Source organism: Muntiacus reevesi, chromosome 3 (assembly GCF_963930625.1).
Source record: "Muntiacus reevesi chromosome 3, mMunRee1.1, whole genome shotgun sequence".
Taxonomy (NCBI): domain Eukaryota; kingdom Metazoa; phylum Chordata; class Mammalia; order Artiodactyla; family Cervidae; genus Muntiacus; species Muntiacus reevesi.
This window is the reverse complement of record NC_089251.1, coordinates 110,782,290-110,809,161: the sequence shown is the minus strand read 5'-3', so window position 1 is coordinate 110,809,161 and position 26,872 is coordinate 110,782,290. Positions and strand designations below refer to the sequence as shown.

At 48.5% G+C, this 26,872-nt stretch overlaps 1 protein-coding gene across 1 annotated transcript; it reads left to right on the top strand.

The window, feature by feature from the left end:
• Window positions 1–10,259: 10,259 nt before the first annotated feature.
• TRIM63 (tripartite motif containing 63) lies at window positions 10,260–24,927 on the top strand. The gene is made up of 9 exons (XM_065930108.1): window positions 10,260–10,545; window positions 11,664–11,836; window positions 14,928–15,096; window positions 16,109–16,204; window positions 17,368–17,601; window positions 18,919–18,941; window positions 19,273–19,397; window positions 23,646–23,720; window positions 24,571–24,927. Exons 1-9 carry the CDS (start codon window positions 10,387–10,389, stop codon window positions 24,579–24,581), a joined length of 1,065 nt encoding a protein of 354 aa, XP_065786180.1. The 5' UTR covers window positions 10,260–10,386; the 3' UTR covers window positions 24,582–24,927.
• Window positions 24,928–26,872: the final 1,945 nt, after the last annotated feature.

Here is a 26,872-nt window from a genome sequence, read left to right as displayed (position 1 = left end):
TGCTCTGGTCAGTTAGGCCCTGTCTGACCGGGGCAGTGCTCAACAAGGTCTCCTGATGGAGAGGGTGCTGTTTCCTAGGGGCCGGGTATGCCCAGATTTTAGATGGACTGTCATGGGATTGGCTTCTACGGCTCATCCCACAAGCCCCTGTACTCAGACTTTGGGATTCACTCCGGGGAGATCGACTTGCTGTATCCGTGGACGTTTGTTCTCAGTCATGAACACTGTCATCTTCTGTCCTTTGTCTAAGGGAATGCCAGTCCCCAGTTTGTCTCCCATTAGGTGGGTAGTAACCCTCAATTCATGTAAGATATCTCTTCCGAGCAAGGGTACAAGGCCTTTGGGGACATATAGGAAGGAATGGGGCTTCCCTGATAGCTCAGTTGGTAAGAATCTGCCTTCAATGCAGGAGACCCCTGTTCGATTCCTGGGTTGGGAAGATCCACTGGAGAAGGGATAGCCTACCCATTCCAGTATTCTTGGGCTTCCCTTGTGGCTCAGTTGATAAAGAATCTGCCCGCAATGCGGGAGACCTGGATTTGATCCCTGGATTGGGAAGATCCACTGGAGAAGGGATAGGCTACCCACTCCAGTATTCTGGCCTGGAGAATTCCATGGACTCTAGTCCATGGGGTCCGTCCGCAAAGAGTCGGACACAACTGAGCAACTTTCACTTTCAGGAAGGAATGAGCGTATGTTCACCCAATTTACATTCTAGTGGCTTTATGAATGCCTTCCCTGAAGTGTCATCGTGTTACATCTCTCGTGACTGGGTTTGCCTGATCTGGTGTTCAGAACTGAGAAAGTGGCACTGCTATCCACTAAGAATTCAGTAGGTGTCCTTCTTAGGTGCAATTTCAGCTGGGTCTCTGCAGGGGTCAATTGGAAAGACAGCTTAGGAGCCCCCTGGCCTGTCTTTCTTCATCTGTTTGGACCATCTACCTTTGAGGGTAGCGGCCAGAATCTGCCGCTTTTCAGGGGCGACAAAGGCATTTTCATCTTCGGTGACCCCCTTGTTTATGTATAGAGCACTGATGAGGTCCTAGTTTCCTAGCTAGCTATCCCTCGGTGGGAGCCAGGGGTACTTATCGAGTGAGTGTCTCTGGGGGCAGTTCAAATTCCTGTACCAACTAGTTGACTTTGGAGAGTAAATAGCCAGTAGTATGTGGATTTGCCTCTGAGCCTTTTTATCCTCTGACCTTTCCTCCTCTATTTTCTCTGCTATTTTGGGGGAGTGGTTCTCAGGGCTCCCCACCCCATTTCAGAGAAATTAGCACTGACCGGAAGAGGTCAAGTCACAGGTTGTTACCTACTTTGGGAGCCTTTTTCTGAACTTGGATCAAATGCCCTCATTCCATTTTTGTCAGGCATCCTCATTCCCTGGGTCTTCTCTTAGTCTCACCTCTTAGCTCATGGGGCTGGTCACTTTCCTTTACCAAACTGAAAGTGACTATGAAGAATGCTCCATTGATCCCTGGAGGTTGGTGAGGAGAAAAAAAGTTCCTGGTGCAACCACACTGCCTTGTGAAGGGGTCAAGAAGACAGCACTCCTGGCAAGACAGAGGGCAAAACTGCTGTCGCTCCCTTTTGTCCACAGGCCTCCATCATTCCTGGGTGTCTGGTACCAAGAAAAGGCCAGTCTGAGACAGCAGGTATACACTCATGAATTTCAGCCTCCGATCCCCAGCGATATCACAGTGTGATCCTCTCAAGGGGCAGAGCCTTGCACACACAGGGCTACGCTGTGTGTGCACCACACCTGGTATCAGATTTCTGGGCAAAGTTGCACTGACTTTGACCAAGGGCTGCTGCAGTCCTACCCCATCAGAATGTACCCAAAGATCAGAGTCAGACATTCTCAGGCTAACCTCCTGAAGCCTCCACCATTGTCTTGCTGGAGCTAGGGTGAGTTTAGAGCCTTGTGGATAGGTGCAGGTTAAAAAGGCACACTGCGTCCCATTCAGGGTGCCAGAATGTTGTTAACAGTCCTCTCAAGTTGGTCCCTGACGAAGATCTTTCAGACCCAGTGTTGTCTGAGCTGTTAGAACAAGATCGAGTTCTAAGCCTGAGCTTGGTTCAGAAGCAAATGAAAGCTATATTCTTTAATCAAAACTAGAGAGGTGCTAGTTCTCACTCTAGAGTACACGCTCTCCTCAAAAGGCCATTAGCAGGGCCACTTTATAGGGTTCCCATCAGCAGAGAGTAGAGGCAGAGCTCTTGCGGGTCAGAAGTAGCTGTGCCTTTCTTGGCTTTAGATTGCACTGCTGGGAGCAGCGTCTCTGCACACGGCCCGCCACCGCCACCGCCGTCTTGAATTGCAGTGTCGCGTGCGGGACTTCTGCACATGGGCCACCAAGCTGAAGTGCCGGGTGCAGCCGTTTCTCAGTCGGAGCTCTGATCTGAAGTGCCGGGTGCAAGGCCTCTGCATGTGGTACCCTAGAAGAAAGTGAAACCAGGGTAAACACAAAGGGGATAAAAAGATTCGATTTTTTTTTTAATTACCCACATTCTATTTGTACTTTCTGGGAATTGTCAATGGACTTTGCCAGTGGCAACTTCTGTCTTGCTCTTTCAGATCACTCTCCCTGGGGGAAGTCAACCACCATGCTATGAGGATGCTCAAGCAGCCCTGTGCAGAGGTACACTTGCTGGGGAACTAAGGCCATCCACTAACTTGTCAACCATGTGAATGAGCCATCTTGGAAGTGGCTCTTCCAGCTCCAGCCAAGCCTTAAGATAAACTGAACTATACTCCCAGCACCAACATCCTCACTAGAACTTCCTTAGAGACACTGAACTGGAACCACTGCGATAATAGTTTTGACCTCATAAGCTAATAAAGAGCTGTTCTTGAATTCCTGACCCACATAAACTGTGTGAAACAATAAATGTTTATTATTGTTTTAAGTTGCTAAGTTTTGTGAAAATAAGTTGTGCAGCAATAGATAACAGATAGACAATGCGGTTCATCCGTAGTGACTGTCAGTAAATGACAGCCTGTATTAGTCCCCTGTCAGAAAATACTAACAACAACATTTGCTGAATGTCTGTCACTTGCCAGATATGTGCCATATGCCTGGGCAGATGGAGTCCCTTCTCTGCACCATGAATTTGCAGCAAGGGGTAGACTGTTGGAAGCTATCACCTAGAACCCTAGACTTTGCAGGCTGAAAAGACCCAGAGATATCACTACTCTACCTGACTCTCATTTTGCAGTTGAGATAACTGAGACACAGAGGTTAAATAACCTGCTCAAAATAACAGGACTGATATGTGAAGTGAAGTGAAGTTACTCAGTCGTGTCCGACTCTTTTTGACCCCGTGAACTGTAGCCTGCCAGGCTCCTCTGTCCATGGGACTTTCCAGGCAAGAGTACTGGTGTGGGTTGCCATTTAAACTTGAACTCAAATCCACTGGTGCCTGGTAGTCTCTTCCTTGTTGCTCTACAATCTCAGGCCCTTATAGTAAGGGTTTATTGCATCTCACTGTTTATAAAGCACTTCTGATACTTGAGTTCAGGATCACTTATGTAGAGGTCCATTCAGACCTTATTGGTCCCCTGTGTTCCCTGGGGCAGCCCTTTCTCTAAATGCCACCTACTCCTGAGAGTCCTTGTCGCTGCCCACCTGGTCATCTGGATCTGGGGACAGAAGGAGACTGTCTAGAGGGCTTCCAGCCCTGAGTGGTAAGATCCTGGATGCTCTACTGCCTTTCCAAGGCATGTGGGCCAGGCCCAGTGGGCTTTGCCCTGGCACCTGGGGCACTGCATCACACCCTAGACCCCTTGGACTTGCCTCTGGCAACTACTCTGGCTTTAGCCTCTGAGCCAATGACTTATTTGTCTGATCCTGTGATTCAGAATGATTCTTCAACGAGGATGACATCGAAGCATGTGAGAGCCATCTCAAACCGTAAGAAAAACAGTCACCCTCGCCACATCCTTTCTGAGGGTACTCCAGGTGCCACAGAGGTTTGAGGGGAATTCCAGAGGGGGAGGCAGGCAGACCCCACCCTCCAGGGAAGGTCACGGGGACTGCAGGGAGAACGGCACACTCTGCACACGTGGAAACGATCGGCACTGTGATGCACCAAGAAAACATCTAAGCAAGCCCGAGCCATGTGGAAATGAAAGGAGAGATGGAGGGTGGTTTCCTTTCCAGCATCACTGGCCCCAGGCCTGCGTCATCCATCCCGGGGAAGAGTTCCTCTGAGATCCCTGCCCCTGGGGCGGGGCAAGCACCTTCAGGGATCATCTCTTAGGGTCACTCCCTTTGGCAGATGAAGACGCTGGTGGTGGGTGTGGCTTCCTGGGCATCACGTTGCTTGTCTCTGGCAGACCTGGAGCCTGAGCCCAGGTGTCTGGCTCCTGGGCCAGTGTTCTCTCCCCCAACCAAGAGGCCTCAAAATCTCAGTTTTCTGAAAAGTCCCCTCTCTAGTGACAATCAAAAAGAACACAGACTTTGAGGTTAAATTGACCTATTCCCTTAGTTGTGGGACTTAGGGTAACCCCATATGCCAAGCTGTGCCTCAGTTTCCTCATCTGTAAAATGGGGTTAAGTATGACCTACCTGTGTTTGTAGTTAGGACTGAATGAAATAGTGCCATGGAGCTCTGAGTAGATGTCCAGCCCCTTGCAAGCACTGAATCAGTCAAAAAATAAAAATAGTGTTGTTACTGTTATCACTTCCATCTCTATCTACCTTCTCTTTGTCAGGCCCAGACCATTCTCTCTGCTGCTTTGCCGGACTCCTCTGGCACTAAAGCTGGGACCCCCTCTGGCACTAAAGCTCCTCCTACTAGTAACACAGACTTTGGGGGCAGTCCCAAATAAGAAGTCTAGCTCTTAGCTGGGTGACCTTCCGTAAGTCACTTAACCTCTCTGAACTTCAGTTCCTGATATATCAAAAAGAAAAATCAAAAAGGCAAATCAGTGGCACAAATAATGGTAGTAAAGGTGATTGTTATAGATGAAAAGAGGCCAACGGGACAAAAACAACAAAATCCCGCATGTAAGACCTTATTTGGATCTTTTAATTTTTTTGGATTTGATTTGACAAATTAACTAAAAAGACACTTGAGACAATCAGTAGCCTCTGAAAATGGCCTGGGATTTAATAATATTAAGAAATTTTTGTTATTTTGCTTAAATAATGGCTTGTGATTATGTTAAAAAAAAAAGAATCCTTGTTAGAAATGCTTGCCAAAGTATTTAAGGATGAAATGACTTGATGACTAAGATTGTTTTTAAAATATCCTAGAAAAAAGAAATGTGTCGGGGTAGAGATGAAGTAAGAGTGGGGAAAAGTTGGAAAGAACTGAATCTGGGTTTGGTCACATGAATTCTTTACACTAAATTCTCTCTACTTTTGTATGGTTGGAATTTTAATTGAGAAACAGTATAAAAATGAGGATGTGCAGAGACTTGCAAAGAGAGAAGCAGTATAGTGTAGCAGTTGCCAGCTCCAGGCTCAGATGCACCACTGATTCTACATGTTTGTCTTTGCCTGTCAGTCCACAGCTTCAAGCATGTTCTAATAACTGGTAATGATACTGGTTTATGAATTCCTTCTTCGGATGCTGGCTCTGCCACTCATTGGCTGGGAGACTTTGGTCAAATGACTTAGTCCCCCTCTGTAACTCAGCTGCAAAACAGGGAAAATCCTGATCCCTGGCTCTCTGAGTTGTTTTTTAAAAGACTTTATTTTTTATTTGGCTACACAGCATGATGTGTGGGATCTTAGTTCCCCTATCAGGGATCAAACCTGGGCCCTGGCAGCCAAAGCTCAGAGTCCTAACCACTGGACCATCAGGGGATTGCCTCACTGAGTTATTTTGAAGACTGAACAAGGGGGAGGGTTGGATGAAAAAGGGCATAGCACAGTGTTTGGCATGCAATAAGCACTAGATTAATGTCTCAATATGAGGAGCACAGATTTGGGAGTCAGGCTCCCTCGGATGTGAACCCCAGCTCAGCTCTCCTCCTCAGGGCTGTGTGACTTTGTCCAAGCCAGTTACTTCTCTGAGTCTCATTTCTTCCTGGGAAAAACAAAGATCAAAATATCTCCCTTGCAGAGCTGTTGTGAGGATTAAATGACAAGACATGTGTTGTGGCCCATCATGGCCCATGTGGGAATTTCCTTTTCTCACCCCTTGACTTTCAGCAGTACTGGTCTTGCCAGCTCCCAGGCTGGAGTCGATCCCACTGTCCATTTGCGTGGCTTTTGCACCTGGACTGCCAAGTGTGACTGGTGAAAGTCAACAGAGCCATGTGAATGGCTCCTCTCAAATGGCAAATCTGTATTGGGAAACATCAGTGAGGCTCTTCTGCTCCCAGAGAGTCCTTCCACCCCTCTCTAGGGCACTTCCTCCTGTGTTTCACAATGGCTGGTCCAAACTTTTTCCACCACTTACTCATGCTACTCATCCCCCTGCCTCAGCCTCAGAAGGTGACCTCGACTCTTTCAACTGACAGAGGTCATCAATACGAGCACATTTCCCTCTATCTCCCAACATCTCTGATTTTAACCTCCGTCCTTTCATCTCTCCTACCCTCCCAACTCAAAGGTTGGCATGTCCCTCTCCTTCCCAAGACTTTATTTTCTTAATTATTTAAAAATTTTTGCCTGCACTGGGTCTTTGTTGCTGCGCATGGGCTTTCTCTAGTTGTGGCGAGCAGGTTTCTCATTGAGGTGGCTTATCGTGTCGCAGAGCACGGACTCTCTAGAGCATGCGGCTCATGGGTTCTAGAGCATGGGCTCAGTAGCTGTGGCTCAGGAGCTTAGTTACTCTGTGGCACGTGGGATCTTCTCCGACCAGAGATCGACCCAGTGTCCCTCTGAATTGGCAGGTGGATTTTTAATCTCTGGACCACCAGGGAAGTGCCTTTCAAAGGCTTTAGAATTTACTCCATCAACTCCATCCCCCATTTCCACGATCTGCCCCATCTCAGCCAAGAAAAATGTGCTCAAACACCCCAATCTCCCCAAAGTCTGACAGTAACCCTGCTGCCTCTGTTTAATTCATTCACTCATTCACTCACTTAAGCAGCATTTCCTTTGTGCTTACTATATGTCAGGTGCTAGAGGTACAGGATTAATAGAAACAGTCTTTGCCCTCAGAGTCTTCCAAGTCCAGAGGGAGAACCAAATGGCGAGATGACAAGTGAGATGTGAAGGTGGACCTGTGTTTGATACAGAGGTTGACTGGGTGTGCAATGAGGAGTAAGGAGGAGCCCTAGGATGGCCCTCAGCTTTCTGGTCTGAGCAAATGCCTGGATGGGAGTGCTATTTACTGAGATATGAGACAAAGGAATATAGAAGCAGGAGCTTGGTGGGGGTGGGGTGGGGTGCAGAGATTGTGTGTTCTGTTTGGGGTATGGTGAGTTGGAGGGGCTATTGGGACATCCCAGTAAAGATTTCCAACAAATCTTCAGCTTAAGGAAGAGAAGGACCGGGACTTGAATTAGAGATTTGAGAATCATTGACATATGGGAGTTGGAATCCTTAACGGATGCAAAGTGCTCTGTGCTATAAGTAACAGATTAATTACACTGTCATGACGTTTGTTCTCTCACATCTTAGAGGGCAGTTCCAGGGGCAGGTAAACTGGCAGCACAATGATGGCATCAGTGACCCCAGTGCTTTCTGCAATTTCTCTCTGCCATACTCAGGGGATTGATTTCCTTCTCAGACTTGTCCCTTATAACCTCATTCAAAGTCAAGCACGAAGCTTTCTTCTTGCCCTTTTTATCAGGGAGGGAATCCTTTATCTTTAACCTACCTCCACTAGCCTTCGGGTCTCCCTGGCCATAACCAAGTCACTTAGACAAAGGAGAATGGGATGCCATGACAGGTTGAAGCCTTTGTCTCCTGTGGCCGTGGAAAGGCCCTCCTTCCCAGAGAACCGTGCTACCTTAAGTCTGAACAAAACCAAGTAAGGAGGAAAGGACAGATTCATTTCAACTCTCATCCTCTTCCTGGCTGGCCTGGCAGGGTTGACCTGCAGTTCAAATAGAGACATGAGGAGCTTGGGCACTTGAGTCAAATATATCTGGGTTTTGTCCTAGGGCCAGGCTGTGTGACTTCATATAAGTTATTTGACTTCTCTTTGCCTGAGTGTCCTCATCTGAGGAATGGGGACGTCTTACATTGAGGAATCTGAGGACTCTTACATTGTTGTACCTGTTGGCTGTTGAGATGACAAAATGAAATAATGATCATGAACTGCTTAGCCCAGTGCCCAGCACATAGTAGGTGCTAAAAAAAAAACCCAAAAACTAACCATTGACTTTCAGGGGGGACCACCTTCTCCTTGAAATTGCCCACCCCTTGAGTTTGCCCGGTGGTCTGGTGGCTGGGATTCCACGCTCCAAATGCAGAGGGCCCAGGTTTGATCCCTGATGAGGGAACTAGATTGCATGTGTGACAACTAAAGATCCCACATGCTGCAACTATGACTTGGCACAGCCAAATAAATAAATATTTTAAAAGGATATACTTTTAAAAAATTTCCCACTCCTTGTCCTCTAGGACTCCTCCTCTTTCTGTGAAAGATTGCCCCTCTTCTTCTCCTTCCCATTCCCTCCCCATCACAAAGTTGGCTCCTCTGTCCTTACTACTCACTAGGCCTTATCTCAGGGCTTCAACCATCCACTCCCCTCTAGGCTGAGGTCATCAAACTTACTCTCCTGCTGCCCCTACTTTGTGAGATCCTGGACGCTCCTCCTGTAGGTTCTACAGAATTTTAGGCTCATCCTGGGGCCCAGTGTTAGTGTTCCCACGCTCATACCAGCACTTTATACCCATGTCCCTTTGGGGACATTCTACCTTAAAGACATTAGAGCCGCTTTAATGACTTCAAACTGTCGTGCTGGAGAAGACTCTTGAGAGTCCCTTGGACTGCAAGGAGATCAAACCAGTCCATCCTAAAGGAGATCAGTCCTGGATATTCATTGGAAGGACTGATGCCAAAGCTCCAATACTTTGGCCACCTGATGCGAAGAACTGACTCATCGGAAAAGCCCCTGATGCTGGGAAAGATTGAGGGAGGAGAAGAAGTGGGTGACAGAGAATGAGATGGTTGGATGGTATCACTGACTCAATGGACATGAGTTTGAGCAAACTCTGGGAGATAGTGAAGGACAGGGAAGCCTGATGGGCTGCAGTGCATGGAATCGCAAAGAGTCAGACTTGACTTTGCCACTGAACAACAACAGTGACTTCTACCAGCCAACATGGAAGACGGCCCAGAAGGATGTGGAGAAAAATTTAAATTCGTGCAGAAAGCAGAGGGGAACATCTGGATAATGTCTAAGTGGGTACATAGTGCTTCGGGGTACTACATGACAGTTATTTGTGTCTGTCTCCCTTCCTAGCCTGTGAGTTTCCCAGGGCAGGAAAAAGGATTACTCATTTATCTCTCACCTTGTTGCCTGATGTATAGATTGTTACTGTTGTTTAGTCGCTCATGTTACTGTTGTTTAGTCGCTCAGTGTCTGATGAATGAATAAGATTCGTGACTTTGCAACTTACTTCCCAAATCACTTTGAATAAGGTCCTTTCCTTCTTAAACCTCAGTGTCAAAATCTATAAAACGAGGAAACAGATTCTGTATCAAGGGAAGGAACCCTTGTATTAAAATGGAATTAGGGACTTCCCTGGAGGTCCAGTGGTTAAGACTCAACGCTTCCACTTTAAGGAGTATGGGTTCGATCCTAGGTTGAGGAACTAAGATCCTACATGCAATCCAGAAAGAAAACAAAGAAAAAAAAAATGGAATTAGTGACCAAGGGATGGAGGGATGGTCTAGTCCTGGTTGGGGACATCTCAGGGTCTTTAGCGACATGCTGTGCTCGGGGTAGGACTTATCTGGGGAGTTTCCCAGGACTCCAGAGGAAGGGATGGACTTACTACGTCAGTGAGAGGGCACTGGCTGTTAACCCCACAAATCCCCGTGGCCCCCTCACTCCTTAGCCTGCTGTAGGAGGAGACTAATTGTTGGAGGAAACTCTGGGTACCAGTCCTGCCCCAAGCCTGCCCACGAACAAGCTGTTCTTGTTTACGACCCCCGTCCCAAGGGAACAGCGACGGCTCATCCTTACATGTGATCTGAGAGGGTTGGTCTTTCAGGCCTGGAGGAAACTCAAGCTTCGCCAGCCACTTGGCACCGGAATGCTCAGCTGGTCTCCTCTTGGGGCTCATGTGACCAGGGCCCAGCTATAAATATCAGAGGGGCCTCAGACCAAGGCAGAATTTGGGCGCCAGGAGAGGAAGGCAAAGAGACTCGGGCCGGGTATTCTGTGACAAAGACAAGACCCCCAGGTCTGCTTAGAGCAAGGCAGGTGAAGGAGGCAGCCAGGTGGGTCCCCACGTCTGTCCCTAGGACGATATGGATTATAAGTCGAGCCTGATCCAGGATGGAAACCCCATGGAGAACCTGGAGAAGCAGCTGATCTGCCCCATCTGCCTGGAGATGTTTACCAAGCCGGTGGTCATCCTGCCGTGCCAGCACAACCTCTGCCGGAAGTGTGCCAACGACATCTTCCAGGTCAGTGCCGGGCCTGGCATAGAACTGGGGCCCCGGGCAGCTCCTCAGTCTTCCTGTGATCAAAGCTGAAAGAAAACTCCTCTCTCAGTCGGGAACCCTTCCAAACTGGGCTTGTTTCTTCCCCCTCTGAAATGAACCCCTGCCGAAGTCTCTGGAAGGGGTCGATGGGGCCGGGGAGGCGGCTCTGGCTGACCCATTCCTTCTCCATGACGCACTTGTCCCCTCCCCACCCTGCCTGCAGCTTCCCCACCCCTGTCCTAAGCACCGCAGTTGACTCTCCAATCAGGAGTCAAATGCCTCAAGTGATAAGTGGGAGAGGCAGGCAGAAAGGAGAGAGAAACCAGACCCCAGGGGCTGGAGCCAGCTCCGCGGTGGCAGGGGGCCCAGATCTTTAGGAGGAGGGTGCCTGAGAGGCACTGGACAATGCAGGCATCTTCCCCTTGAAACTGTTTCCTGTAATGGGGGGCAGGAGGGGCTTCATCTCCTTAAGAAAAGAATGGGAGTGGGTGTCCATCCTGGCTGGGAGACAGGCCTCAATGTTCCCCAGAAGCACTTTACAGAATGTTCTCTATTTTTTCTTTAAAGTAGCAACTCTAGGAGCTGGCTCTAATTACATGCCCATTTCATGAATGGACAAACCGAGGCTTGGTGAGAAAAGGTTGCTCACCCAAAGTCATTCCGAGAATTACTGTGACTTGAGCCTTGGTCTGCTGACCTCCAAACCTGATGATTCCTTAGCTTCTTCTCAGGTGCTCCCTGTGTAAGTGGGCTGGCTCTCTCATATTAGGAAAGAAAGTGAAGTCGCTCAGTTGTGTCCGACTCTTTGCGACACCGTGGACGGTAGCCTGCCCGGCTCCTCCATCCATGGGATTTTCCAGGCAAGAATACTGGAGCGGGTTGCCATTTCCTTCTCCAGGGGAATCTTCCCGACCCAGGGGTCGAACCTGGGTCTTCCACACTGCAGGCGGACTCTTTACTGTCTGAGCCAAGGGGAAGCTTTAAGTCGTGTGGTTTGATGAGAATGGTGGTGGTGATCAAGGGGGATGACAGTCGGAGGTCAGAAAGAGAAGGAGCCGAGGAGGGAGCCCAGGCCTCACCTCCGCCCCTGTCGCCAGCAGGCTGCCAACCCCTACTGGACTGGCCGGGTTGGCTCCGCGGCCATGTCTGGAGGCCGTTTCCGCTGCCCCTCCTGCCGCCACGAGGTGATCATGGACCGCCACGGAGTGTATGGCCTGCAGCGGAATCTGCTAGTGGAGAACATCATTGACATCTACAAACAGGAGTGCTCCAGGTCAGTGCTCCCTCCACGGGGAGGCCATCCCCCTGCCTCGGCCCATTCTCAGGGTCCAGCACTTCGGGGCCCCATCCTCCTTCACCTGCTCTGGATCCAGTCCCCTAGCTGGAAGAGCTATTCCAGTTAGTCCAGAGAGCTGTCTCCCTTAGGCATGAACAGAGGCTCATCTTATCCCCCAGCCCTGGCTCTCGGCATCATCCAGTGAATGGCAGAGGACCCAGACATCAGGCTGTCCTCCTGAAAGATACTGAGACCAAAATCAGGGGACAGAAGAGATGTGAGAGGGAGCGTGAGGGAGAGGGAGCCACTGGGGCCGGTTAAGTGGCCCTGATGAGCAGAGAAAGCACCCAGTGAGAACAAAGCCAGTTTCTCTATAATGATAACAACAGTGCCAAACACCAGGAATGCTTCCTGCTGTTGCTTCACAGCGGTTCTATGGATTAGCATGGCTTTCATCATCCCTGTTTCATGGAGGAGGAAGTTGAGGCTCAAAGAGGTAAAATCACTTACCCAGAGTTTCACAGCTGAGAAGGAGAATTGCTGGGACCCAGCCCAGCGCCTGAACTGAACTGAACTGAGCCCAGGCCATGTAGCTCTAAGTCTCCCTGTTTGTGAAATAGCCACTCATTCTTGGGCAGAATTTGTGCCTGGTGGAGATTGTGCCGTGTTGGGGAGAGATACAGCTACAAAGGCGATCTTTACTGATCTGCATGTCCTGACAAGAGGCTGCTGACCTCAAGGCCCTTGCAGTCCGAAACCCTCACCGAATACATGCTTGCAGGCAGTGTCCTGTGCCCCAAAAAGTCGATAAACTAGTCCTTGTTTGAGAAAGCTCTAACCAGAGAACTGCATCTGCTACTCTGACTCTGTTACTCAAGCACTGTAGGGTCTTGGGTGAGTCTCTGGGCCTCTATTTCCTCTGTCTCCAGAAATGGACAGTAAGATTTGTTATTGTGACTATCAAATAGGATGTTGATGGGAAGTGTTAAAAATGGCAAGTATTTATTGAGCATCCACTGTGTGCAGCGCTGCACTAAGTATTTTCCATGTATTATTCCCATTTTAATTCTCACAGTAATCCTATAAGCCATTTTTACCCTCATTTTCCAATGAGAAAATGGAGAGCCAGAGGTTTGTCCGAGGCCACTCAGCTAGGAAGTGGTGAAGCTGAGAGGGGGCCTGTCTGACTGACTCCACGGTGAACATTCTTGTTTTCTTTTTTTTTTTTTTTTACGGTGAACATTCTTAACTGCTATTGCCTCTCATGTTGCTGGAGTTCAACACTACAAAAATGCAATTATGCTGTTGATCATGATTATGATCATAATAAAATCAACATTGCACCAAAATAATAGCCCATCCAGAGTCGATCTAGGAAGAGGAAGGTGTGTTTGAACCCTTCCAGGCCTTTCCCCAGAACTGAACGATGATGATAGTTATTGAGGGTCTTCTCCATGCCAGGCACTGCACATTCATCACAGAGAACTCCTGCCATGATCCCAGTAGCTCAGGGGTGAAACCAGGGCTCAGAGAGGTGAAATCACTTGTCCAAGGTCACCATGAGTAAGCGGCAGAACAGTGGGGACTTGAACCCTGATGCTGGCGCCTGGGGTTGGGAGGATGGGCATCTGGGATGATGAAGAACACAGGCACCAGCCTGCAGGATCTTGCCTCACCTCTGCACTTGCTGTCACCCCAGAGCTCCCTTCCCAGGGGGCAGAGACAAGGTGGCAAAGGGAGAGCCCTGCCAGCATGGGCGACCCTGGGCTAAATCATGCAAAAAGACAAGTCTGAAAAGGAGCTTATTTAAGATCTTGAGGGGACAGTAATGCCCAGGGTATGCTCAGTCATGCGGGGCCATTTGGAGGTGAGGCAGTGACATGACGGCGAATGGTCACCATTTATGACCTGCCCACCATGGCTCAGTAGTAAAGAATTCGCTTGTCAATGTGGGAGACACAGGGATATGGGTTCAATCCCTGTGTTGGGAAGTTCCCCTGGAGAAGGAAATGGCAACCCACTCGGGTATTCTTGACTGGAGAAATCCATGGACAGCGGAGCCTGGTGGGCTACAATCCATGGGGTTGCAAAGAGTCGGAGATGACTAAGTGACTGAGCACACACGCACTGCTGTGTTAGGGGCTGGCAAGTCAGACGTGGTGTAGACACGCTGTTGACTCTAGATGAGTGTCGAGTTAGCTGGGGCGGTAAAACCTAGACTCAAAAAATTGCATCTCAGGGAGGAAGTGACCCTGAGGGAACCATAGATAAATGCCAGAGCCCCCAAGAGGAGAGAGACAAAGGGAGAAAGTCATCCTCTGAGTGTGTGTTTGGGAAGAAAGAGAAAGAAGCAACTCTGGATCCTGGAAAGACTGTCAGGTTGGAAATTAAGGCTTGTGCTGGGCCATTGGATGGCCCTGGGCTGCCTCTGCTTTAGCTGAGTGACTTGAGGCACACAAACCATCTTCTTCTCAGAGCCTTGGTACACCTTCATGGCATGCTTACTTATGTATTCTTTCCACCTGTATTTAATCACCACCTTCTCCTTGTCAGGCACTGTACACTGCAGATTTAGGGCTGAAGACAACAGGCAAGTTTCCCTGCTTCGACAGAGATTACAGTCTGGTGGATTAAATATAGAATTCAGTGAGGCCATGAATATAAACTGCTTTGTTGGAAGCCCAACCTGCTGTAACCAAGAGCCTGGGGACTATAATTAGAACAAATGAACCTTAACCTCCCCTGCCCTGACTTGCTGGGCGACCTTGGGCAAGTCCATTCACCTTTCTGGGACCGTTTCTTCTTTTCCAGAACGTCTCAAAATGACTCTGGGATCCTACAACTTTTTCTAGGTCCTGCACTGGCCAGGCCTGCGCCGACTCCATCACTGGAGTTTGAATCCTAGTCTTGGTGTCATTGGCTTCCCTGGTTCTGTGTCCTCAGAGAACGAAAAGAAAAGGATTCAGGACAGCCAACCTCTGAGAGCTCGGGTCATAGATATGGGGTGGGGTGGGGGGCTCCTGGGGCTGCAGGGGAAGACAGGGACTTGAGACCCCACAATGTGACTGATGATTCTTCTCCACTTCAGTCGGCCGCTGCAGAAGGGCAGCCACCCCATGTGCAAAGAGCATGAAGATGAGAAAATCAACATCTACTGCCTCACGTGCGAGGTGCCCACGTGCTCCATGTGCAAGGTGTTCGGAGCCCACAAGGCCTGCGAGGTGGCCCCGCTGCAGAGTGTCTTCCAGGGACAGAAGGTACTGGCCTGAGCGACTCCCACTCCCAGCTCGAGCCCGCTGGACAGCTGATTCAGGATGCGGATTTGATCCCCGTAGATCTGCTGAGCCGGCCTTTCAGGAATAGTCCCCCTGATGGGACGTCCCGGGCCGCAGGGAGAACCGCTCTTGCCTTCCTTGGGGAGATGGCTGAGCTCATGAGTTATACTTAGAGCCACTTGAGGGCACCTGGGTGCGGCCCCAAGGGAGAGACCAGATCCCAGGGCCAGGTCACCCGGGTCCTCTCAGGCCATGACTTCTATAACCCAGTGTGACTTGGGCCCCTGCTGCCTCTTCCTGTGCTGGTCACCCCTCCCCAGATCCCCCTGCAGCAAGAGGCAGGCTTCTCCCTGGGTCCCTGGGCCTGTGAGAGCCCCACCATCCTGTCTGTGCAATAAGCTGTGGCTTCCCATTCTAAAGGGCTTCCCAGGTGACTCAGTGCTAAAGAATTCACCTACCAATGCAGGAGACACAGATTTAATCTCTGAGCTGGGAAGATCCCCTGGAGAAGGGAATGGCAACCCACTCCAGGATTCTTGCTTGGGAAATGCCATGGACAGAGGAGCCTTGTGGGTTACAGTCCTTAGGATCGCAGAAGAGTCGGACATGACTTGGTGACTAAGGAACAGCAATCCCTTTCTGTACTCCTTCCTCCCCTCGTTCCTGTCTTCTCTTGATCTTTCTCTTCTAGAATTCTCCAACCTTTTTTTTTTTTTTTTTTTTCTGAATCCCTTCATTAGAAACAAGCCCCTCCTTGGTCAGCACATTGCTGTGTATTTGGGGCAGCTTATTTCTCTTTGCGCCTCCACTGATATGAGGGGATGCAGTGTCTCTCTGGTATTCTCTGCTCTGAACCTGAGCTGCACCCCAGAAAGAGGCTCTTTCTAGCAGAGAGGGAAGTGAGGGTGCCGTGTTGCTGCCACTCCCAAGGGGGTAGGCCCTGAGACTATTTTTGTCTCTCCTCTCCTGTTCCCCCACCCTCCCTCCCATCTAGACTGAGCTGAGTAACTGTATCTCCATGCTGGTGGCAGGGAACGACCGTGTGCAGACCATCATCACTCAGTTGGAGGACTCCTGTCGAGTGACCAAGGTGAGGGGAAGCATAGCTGGGCCTAGGGGTTCAAAGCCTCCCAGGGCAACCTGGTCTCTGGGGTGGCTTCCTCGTGGAGCCTGGAGCCTGGAGTGTTCACACAGGGATGTCTGGGGAGTGGATGACTAATCCATTTAGCCATTCACTCACAAATGCTTCTTGAGGACAGCTGGGTACCAAGTTCTGCCAAAGATGCTGAGGATGGGGTGGTGAGGAAGCCAGACCAGGTCCCTGACTTCAGGCAGTGTCCCCCCCAACCATTCCCAGCATTTATTCAGGGAACTAGTGGTTCTAAGAGCATTGTTCTCCAGTGTGCTGTAGACTAAAGCTTCTCAGACTTTAATGGGAAACTTTAAATCACCCTGAGGTTTTGTTAGAATTCAAGTTCTGATTCAGTAGGTCTAGAAGGAGGCATGAGATTGTGCTTTTCTAACAAGCTCCCGGGATTGCCCGAGTTGCTTTTCCATGGGCCACCCTCTGAAGAGCAGGACTGGAGAGGCAGAGGACTCTTTTCTATTCCTGCAAAGCATCCATGATTTTTCATCTCCCCTTGAGGTGGGGACCTGGGAATGACATGGTGGGGGGTGGGAGTGATCACTGTATTTCTGATGGATAGAGTTGTGTGAGTATAGGTTCAGAGAAGGAAGAAGGATGTTGTTATTATCCATGAGGGGCCTCCAGTCTAATGATATGCTACTATTATACTCAGTTTACAGGTAAGGAAACTAAAATGTAGCATCAGTGTTGGACAGGGGCGAGCCTCAATGTGGAGACCACTAGTGGGGGAGCTGCTTCTCCACGTCTCTGAGGACCAAATGATGCAGAGTTTCCCAAATCTGGTCTTGGTTCTAAAGTGTAGAAAAGGTGTGACTGGGGGGCACACAGGAGGCCCACATATGTCATCCCACCTGACCCTACAGTCTCCACTTTTGAGGACCTTAAAGGTATAGCTTTCTCTACGACACCAGCCTCCAAACGTTGAAGCAAACCCTAGCAAATGCTTTCTTCTGGCTAAGGCTTTGTTTCGTGTTCTTCAGAATGGGGGTGCGGTCAATCTTTCCCAGCTCTAGACTCTTCATTCCTAGCACACCCATCCCAGGAAGGAAGGGTGGGGGATAGGAAGGAGGACCTGCAGAATGTGACTCAGAGATCTCTGTGCCCAGGAGAACAGTCACCAGGTGAAAGAAGAACTGAGCCAGAAGTTTGATGCGCTGTACGCCATCCTGGACGAGAAGAAGAGCGAGCTGCTGCAGCGGATCACGCGGGAGCAGGAGGAGAAGCTCGGCTTCCTCGAGGCCCTCATCCAGCAGTACCGGGAGCAACTGGACAAGTCCACCAAGCTGGTGGAGACAGCCATCCAGTCTCTGGACGAGCCTGGTGGCGCCATCTTCCTCTTGGTGAGCAGTCCTGGGGGGTGTGGGCACTTCAACTTAGCAGCTCCAAGGCGCAAGTTGGGCTCCATCACTGATCATCAAAGGCTATGCCTTTGGGGAAGTTATGTCAAGCTCCTTCATATTTAATGACTCAATCTCCTCATCTCTATGTGCTGTGCTGTGGTTAGTTTCTCAGTCGTGTCCAACTCTTTGCGACCCCATGGACTGCAGCCCGCCAGGCTCTTCTGTCCATGGGGATTCTCCAGGTGAGAATACTGGAGTGGATTGCCATGCCCTCCTCCAGGGGATTTTCACAACCCAAGGATTGAACCCAGGCTCCTGCTTTGCAGGTGGATTCTTTACCATCTGAGTTCCCTGGTGGCTCAGAGGGTAAAGTGTCTGCCTGCAATGCAGGAGACCCAGGTTCGATTCCTGGGTCAAGAAGATGCCCTGGAGAAGGAAATGGCAACCCACTCTGGTACTCTTGCCGGTAAAATCCCATGGATGGAGAAGCTTAGTAGGCTTATAGTCCATGGGATCGCAAAGAGTCGGACATGACTGAGTGACTTCACTTTCTTTCTTTTTCACTTTCTTTACCATCTGAGCCACCAGGGAGACCCAAGAATATTGGAGTGGGTAGCCTATCCTTTCTCCAGGGGAACTTCCCGACTCAGGAATTGAGCTAGAGTCTCCTGCGTTGCAGGCAGATTCTTTACCAGCTGAGCTACCCAGGAAGCCCCTATCTGCATAGTGAGCATGTAACAATTCCTCCCTCCTTTCCTCTCAACTGATTTTATGGGGATCAAATAAAAGGATGCTTGTGAAATGGCTTTGAAAGTTGCAAAATACAGTGCCCGTGTGGAGACTATTAACTGAGCCCCTGCTGCAGGCCAGTCACTGAGATGGAGAGACAGGTGAAAGAGACAGCCCTACCCTAGAAGAGCTTGTCGGGGGAAACATAAAGGGATCAGCTGTAAGATTTTGTAAGGAAGAGTTAAGTTCAATAAAAAATTTCCTAAGCACATACTGTGGGCCGGGCTTTGTGCTTAGAATATGATTCTCATCTTGGGGATTTCCGTGTTTGAGTGCTTAGATGAGTACTCCTAGAATCCAAGCTTCCTGCCACAATGGGAGAGTCCTAGGATAATGACCAAGGCCCGCGCAGACCATGGACAGAGGGAAAATCCAAGTTCTGTTTGGCTGGAGTTGATGACCAGGTCAAAGCTGGGCAAGGCGTTGGCACTAAGTGCGCATCCGCAGTGCTGGGTCCCCGGTTTTGCTGACTTCCTGGGGTTCCCCTTTCTGCAGTTCTAACCCTTTGCTCTTTCTTTCCCCCCACAGAGTGCCAAGCAGCTCATCAGAAGGTCAGTGTCTCCTCAGGGCTATGAGTCAAGGCTCCAGTTCCCCTCAGGGCCTCTGATATGTTTAGAAGGCCTCTTCCTTTGCATTAGTTCTGCTGGGAGGGTCTTCCCCTGGACTAGCTTTCCTAGCCTTTGCATCCCTGCTGTCTTAGATATCTATTCTGCTTGTGACCCGAGGGAAAACACTCTATGCTCCAGGGAAGCCTCTGGGTCCAAGGTCTGGGTGTGGACCCAAGCATGTGCCCTGGTGTAAGTTGGAGCTAAAATGCCTCCTTCCTTCTCTGGGACCAGAGATCTCACTATGCCCCTCCTTGCTTTTCTCTCTGCCCCACAGCATTGTGGAAGCTTCCAAGGGTTGCCAGCTGGGGAAGATAGAGCAGGGCTTTGAAAACATGGACTACTTTACTTTGGACTTAGAGCACATAGCTGACACCCTGAGGACCATCGACTTTGGGACAGGTAAGGGGTTATTTCCCCTGGAAGTCAGCCTCCCTCCCACTGAGCCCCACGTGGAGGCGATACACTGCCAAACATGCCCAGATATCCATCAGACTGGTACAGTTAACTTCTGGATGAGCCCAGGTCTATAAATTATATATGGATCTGCTATAGGGAGGAACTTGGGGTGATAGAAATAGCAAGGCAACTTGGAATCAGGCAGTTCAGTTCAGTTCAGTTCAGTCACTCAGTCGTGTCCAACTCTTTGCAACCCCATGAACTGCAGGATGTCAGGCTTCCCTGACCATCACCAACTCCTGGAATTTACTCAAACTCACATCCATCAAGTTGGTGTTACCATCCAACCATCTCATCCTTTGTCAGCCCCTTCTCCTCCTATCTTCAGTCTTTCCCAGCATCAGGGTCTTTTCCAGTGAGTCAGTTCTTCGCGACAGGTGGCCAAAGTATTGGAGTTTCAGCTTCAGCATCAGTCCTTCCAATGAATATACAGGATGGATTTCCTTCAGGATTGACAGGTTGGATCTCCTAGCAGTCCAAGGGACTCTCAAGAGTTTTCTCCAATACCACAGTTCAAAAGCATCAGTTCTTCGGCACTCAACCTTCTTCATGGTCCAACTCTCACATCCATACATGACTCCTAGAAAAACCATAGCTTTGATTAGACAGACCTTTGTTGGTAAAGTAATGTTTCTGTTTTTAATATGCTGTCTAGGTTTGTCATAGCTTTTCTTCCAAGGAACAAGAGTCTTTTAACTTCATAAAATCAGGCAGACCTAAAATCAAATCTGGTTCTGTTACTTCTATTGTTTTTTTTAATTTATTTTTGACTGCATGGGGCCTTCGTTGCTGTGTGCGGGTTTTCTCTAGTTATAGTGCATGGACTTTTCTTGTTTTGGAGCACAAGCTCTAGGGTATGCTGGCTTCAGTAGTTGAGGTGCACAGGCTTAGCTATCCTTCCGCAGGTGGACTCTTTCCAGACCAGGAATGGAAGCAGTGTTCCATGCATTGGCAGGGGGATTCTTAACCACCCAGTTCTGCCACTTCTTATCTTGTATGGCATTTTGATGGTTCCCTCCACCTCTCTGAGCTTCATTTCCTTACTTTAAACTTAGGTTACAAACAGGCTTACTGATAATGACCACCGAAAGATGCTGTGCAACAAATAAGACATTGATTCAGAGGCCTCTGTAAGGTACTAGACGTATACTAGTTATTGCCTAAATCTAGTCTTAACTTCAGCTCCCTACTGCTATAACTTTGGATACTCAGGCACCTTAATTTATCTATTTTCTGTCCTTGCTTCTGTTTGTGATTACTTTCCCACAGAATACCTATAATAATTGTAACAATATAGCCATAACAATAATAAAGGAAAAATAATAAGAAAGCATGAGGAAACAGATGGAGAACAAAGATGTTGATAGTTCGCTCAAGGTTTCACAGCTGAAAGGTAGCTAGTTAGCAAGAAAGAGAAGGAGGGCAGTTCTAGTTCTGTTGAATGTGCCTTTGTGTGAGACGTGGTGCTCCAGTGGTCTGCTGAGAGTAAGAAAGAGGGGTAGGGGTTGTGTAGGGGCAGGGAAGAGCTGTGAATGGGCTTGCAAGAGAAAGAAAAGCTTCTTGACACCTCTTGCGTCTGCTTGCCTGCAAGCTTTCAGAACCTGGAGTGTTAAATCCATTCTCAGAAGCCCAAATATACTCTATTCTTGGGTAAGGACGACATACATCCCAAAGCTGAGGTGTCAATGAAAGGGTTAATTGCTCAGTTATGTCTGACTCTTTGAGACCCCATGAGCTGTAACCCACCAGGCTCTGCTGTCCATGGGATTATCCCACAAGAATACTGGAGTGGGTTGCCATTTCCTTCTCCAGGGGATCTTCCCAACCCGGGGATCGAACCTGGGTCTCTGGCACTGCAGACAGATTCTCTACTGTCTCAGCCACCAGGGAAGTTGCCAGTCACCAATTGGAGATGTCAATGGACTTGGGTAAATGCATGGCTGTAGATCATCTGGGTTTCCCAGGTGGTGTTAGTGGTAAAGAACTCAGCTGCTAATACAGGAGATGTAAGAGATGCCGGTTCGATCCCTGAGTTGGGAAGATCCTCTGGAGTCACCCTCCCTAAACTAAGATATTCAAGAGTGGATCATGGGGAGGGTGGTGGGAGGGGGGTTCAGGATGGAGAACACATGTAAATCCATGGTTGATTCATGTCAATGTATGGCAAAAACCACTACAATATTGAAAAGTAATTAGCCTCCAACTAATAAAAATAATTGGGAAAAATAAATAAATAAATAATGGGAAAAAAAACTTTAAGGGAAACAGAAAAAAAAAAAAAGAGTGGATCACACTATGTGAGCGGTCTGCCACTGTGAACCCCTGCACTGCCTTCAGTAATCTCCCCGAGCCTCTCCGTGTCCCCACAGGTAAATGGGGAGAGTACCCATGGCTACCATTCATTGAGAACTTTCTGTGTCCTGGCCACTGAGCCCTGGACATGAAATCTGTTGTTTAATACACCAACTTTAAGAGGTAGCTCTTTTGTCATCTCCGTTTTGTAGTCAAGGCAATAAAGCCAAGGAACAGCGGGAGAATGGGTCCATGGCCACGTACGACTGAGTCCCTTTGCTGCCTCCCTGAAACTAGCACGGCACTGTTAACTGGCTGAACTCCAACATCAAATAAAAGTTAAAAAAATAAAACCAAGGAAAGGTGAGGGACATGCAGAGGCCACATGGGCAGTAAGTATAGGTTCCACCAAGGGTTGTCTGGGATTGTATGAGGCGATGCGTGTACAGTCCTTAGCACAAGTTAGCACTTGGCACATAGTAAGTTCTCAGCAAATGCTGCTATTAAGTAGCTAATTGTAATAATGGTTTAAATCACCACACACAAAAAAATTCCTTGGGTTATGCACAGATCCCAGTTGTCAGTTTGGAGGAATTAACTTTTTCAAGCCTTTCCCCAGATACCCTTGACAAATACTCTGTGTCTGTACTGACCCCTTCAGGGCACCCAAAGGCTTAAAGAAGGGGCTTGAGACAGGGGGCGGGGAAGGGGCCTGTCCCCTGTGAATAGAACTTGAAGGCGAGACCCCAGGATGGGAAAGTGAGCACACAGCTTGCACCATAGTCACCATCTGGGGCTCAGTTTCAGACAACTAAGGGGTAGATGGACCCTGAAGGGCTCCCCACCCTGTATCCATGGCCCTGTAGGCTAAGGAATGCAGGAAAACTGGAGTGTGAGGCAAGCAGATTTCAAAGACTGAGCAAATTCCTTCAGGGTAAGGACTCTGATTCTTGAGGACCAAGGCATTTCCCCGTATTTTCCCAGGTAATGATGCTCAATGTGCAGAGATACACGGTCTGCGTATGCATTCCCAGGGTACCCTCTGGTCACAGGCAGATCAAGGAAGAGATGCTGCTGCGATTGGAACAAAGGAGGTCTTGAGCTTCCCTGCCTTGGAGCGTGTCAGGGGAGGGAGGAGGGTGGGGAAGGAGGAACAAACCCATCACCTCCTGGGCCCCTGAGGTCACCACATGGCCCTTTGATCCTGACTGGACAGTGAGATACTTTATTTTGGGGGACTCCCAAATCACTGCAGATGGTGATTGCAGCCATGAAATTAAAAGATGCTTGCTGCTTGGAAGAAAAGCTATGACCAACAGCATATTAAAAAGCAGAGACATTACTTTGCCGACACAGGTCCATCTAGTCAAAGCTATGGTTTTTCCAATAGTCATGTATGAATGTGAGAGTTGGACTCTAAAGAAAGCTAAGCACCAAAGAATTGATGCTTTTGAACTGTGGTGTTGGAGAAGACTCTTGAGAGTCCCTTGGACTGCAAGGAGATCCAACCAGTCCATCCTAAAGGAAATCCACCCTGAATATTCATTGAAAGGACTGATGTTGAAGCTGAAACTCCAATACTCTGGCCACCTGATGCGAAGAACTGACTCATTTGAAAAGACCCTGATACTGGGAAAGACTGAAGGCAGGAGGAGAAGGGGCTGACAGAGGGGGAGATGGTTGGATGGCATCACAGACTCGACAGGCATGAGTTTGAGTAAATTCCGGGAGTTGGTGATGGACAGGGAAGCCTGGTGTGCTGCAGTCCATGAGTTTGCAAAGAGTTGGACACAACTGAGCGACTGAACTGAACTGGGTGTCTCCAGCCTGGATCTCTCTTGAACCTCTGCTCTGAGACACCAGCCCCAACCTAAGGCAATTGTTCTTTGTCACACACAGATGAGGAAGAGGAGGAGTTCATTGAAGAAGAAGAAGATCATGAAGAGGAAGAGTCCACAGAGGGGAAGGAAGAAGGTGAGATACCCATCTACCTCCACTTATTCATTCATTCAGTGACAACTTGAGATCCCTACTGAGTGACACTGGGATGATGTTTCCAGTCCCCAGTAGGGGTTTTAAACCTTTTTTAACAGTTTTTAAGGTAAAATTAAGAAGAGCTTTTAAGGTAAAACCTGTGCCCTTTTCTCTTAGAGAAGTCCTCCCAACTATTCATAATAAAGACTTCTCACTTTACCTCTAAATGACCTTCCTAAACAGAAAGTAACACAGTATAACAGAAGTCATATAGAGCACTCAGGAAGCAGGCTTGGCTCAATATTCAAAATTTTTAAAACTAGTTGTCAGCATTTTTTAAATTAGTAGATTTTTTTAAAAAGGAGCTTTTGTTTTTTAAAAGAAAATTTCAATAAAGAATTTGGATTTTCATCTTGTGAAAATTTGGAAAGAGCGAACTATGCTGGGGCTTCCCTAGTGGCTCAGCGGTAAAGAATCCGCCTGCAATGCAGGAGACATGAGTTCGATCCCCGGGTCAGGAAGAGCCCCTGGAGAAGGAAATGGCAACCCACTCCAGTACTCTTGCCTGCATAATCCCATGGACAGCAGAGCCTGGTGGGCTATAGTCCATGAGGTCACAAAAGAGTTGGACATAACTGAGCAACTAACACTTTAATTTTTCAGCCGTCTGTAGTTTTTTTGCATTGGATCTGCAATCCATAGCATTCACACAGTTAAATTCTATTTTGATTTTAAAAGGAAGAGGTCAGGCAGGAATTGGGGTTTGATGATTTTTTCCCCACAGCTTGGCAAGTCCTGGATCCTTCTGAGTTCCCATCTTACCTTGATTTTCTTTGTCTTTCTCTTTCAGGACACCAGTAAGGAGATGATGAGGGAGAGACCCTCTAGATGCAGAGAGACAGGGAGGGTGGGGATGGGCCCATCTGCCTTAGTGACAGGCCCGGGGTGGGAGGGGTCAGGGTCCCTGGAGGGGCAACGGGGAGGTGTGTCTTCTCTCTGCTCAGAGAGCAGGAACTAGGAGTAGGACCCCACCGCTGTGTCCAGCGTTGCGAACCAGAATTGGAAACGTGCTTGAAACAACCACACTGGATTCTTTTCTACGTTGGTGCAAAATGGAATATTTTGTACATTTTTTAAATGTGATTTTTGTATACTTGTATATGTATGCCAATTTGGTGCTTTTTGTAAAGGAACTTTTGTATGATAATGCCTGGTCATTGTGTGACTGGTGATATAAAGAAGGGAAGGAAGCCAGGTTGATACAGCTGCCCACTTCCTCTCCTTGGTGGGAGGACTTCGTAGTACTCACAGGTCCAGGAAAGGATAATGTACTGTATTTCAGCGTCTATACCCCACATAAGGGACGGTGACCGAGTTTGTGTTATATGTTGTTTTAATAAATGCACAGCGCTTTCTTCCAATTATTACCAAAAGAGCTGAGGTTTCATTCAGCCTTTTTTTTTCCAGTGAGGAGAGTTCAGGGCAGACAGAAGGCCTGCTAGGAAGTGTAGGGCAGGAAATAGACAGTAATGGCAAAAACCCAGGTTTCTATCCCACCAAACAAGTTGTCCTTCAACCTTGCACTTCCCAATGAGAGCTCCTTGGAAAACTGGCCCTGCCAGGACCCTTCAGAAAAGGTTTCATTCAATGCCTTGTTTTCTGGTTCTCTAGGAAACACAACCTGAGGCAAAGAGTGAATAGTTCAGCTACATTCCTGGGACAGCCAGAGTGAAGGGAAGTGGAAGCCAGGTAGGAAAGTGAAGTGAAGAGAAATTCGCTCAGTCGTGTCCGACTCTTTGTGACCCCATGGACTGAATTCTCCAGGCCAGAATACTGGAGTGGATAGCTTTTCCCTTCTCCAGGGGATCTTCCCAACCCAGGGACTGAACCCAGGTCTCCCACACTGCAGGCAAATTCTTTACCCACTGAGCCACCAGCGAGGAAAGCAAATATATAAAGTATCACGTTACCGAGCTGGCCACAGCTTCACCAGGAGAGCTGGCTGCTCGCTCAAGCATGGGAGATGCTTCTAGCAGGGCAAAAAGAACAGTGTGCCTTGAACAGTTCATCAGTAGGAAGAAGGGGGAGACTTGTCTACTGGCTTCTTTCACCTCCCATATCTTAGGATTGGAGTTTGCCTTCCAGAGCGTCAATGCCCCGAGCGTCCCTTATGTCACTTGACCCTTTGGGCAGCTGTGGGGGACGCTCAAGGGCTGTCAGCTGACTCTGCAGGTGGTGAGAGGAGCCTCCAGGTCTTGTGGGGTTGGGCGTAGGTTTTGTGCTGGTCTCAGCTTATTAATGACTAATGTGGTTAGACCGGCCCTTGTAATTCTTGTTAATTTCAAGATGTTTTTCAGTTTTAAGCATCAGGAAAGCTTAAAAAATAAAGGTTTATTACTTACAAGATCTGGACATTACACAGCATAAACCACGCAGTGAGTTCACAGGTGGAGAGAGGGAGGGATAAACCATAGTCCTGTCTTCTGTTTCTATTGGGGTTGAGGGTGGGGGCCTACAGTTTTAAAGGTTCACTCTTTATTGATGAATTTAAAGCATAAGCGTGGGATTTTAAAGTGTGAGAAGAGAAAAAAAAAAAAATCGAGTGACCCAAATTGTCAGTTAGCCAAATCAACTAAGATTGCGAAAACAGAGGAATCTCAGTGGGGAGAGGCAACCAAAGTGTTTGCTAGACATAGGCCCCTTAAAGTGGTTGCATCTTTTAAAATGAACAATAATCAGAGCTTAAGTCAGGTACTTGCTTTACAAAAAAGCAAATAAAACAAAATCTGTCAGGGCTTATGGTTAGAGGGCTAGAGCTGCTGCTGCCCCCACCATGGTGATCACCATGGAGGCTTTGCTGGAGCCCAGATTTACTCCAGATTTACGCCAAGCCAGCTACCTATGCTAGATCATGAGATGAAGACCATGGCTGAAACAACATCAGGCTCTCCAGGAACAAGGGGCTGGGAGAGAGGTGAGGCTGTTAGTCTGATTGAGGTGCGTCAACTGGGTCTGAGACCCTTAAGATTTAGGAATTTGAGGAACGCTGCAGAGTCCGTCCCACCCTTTTTGTCATTCAGAACTCAATAGCAACTTAAGGGCTCTGTGCAGTCCTGCCATAAAGTTCATGGTGTTTGGAATACCACCTGATC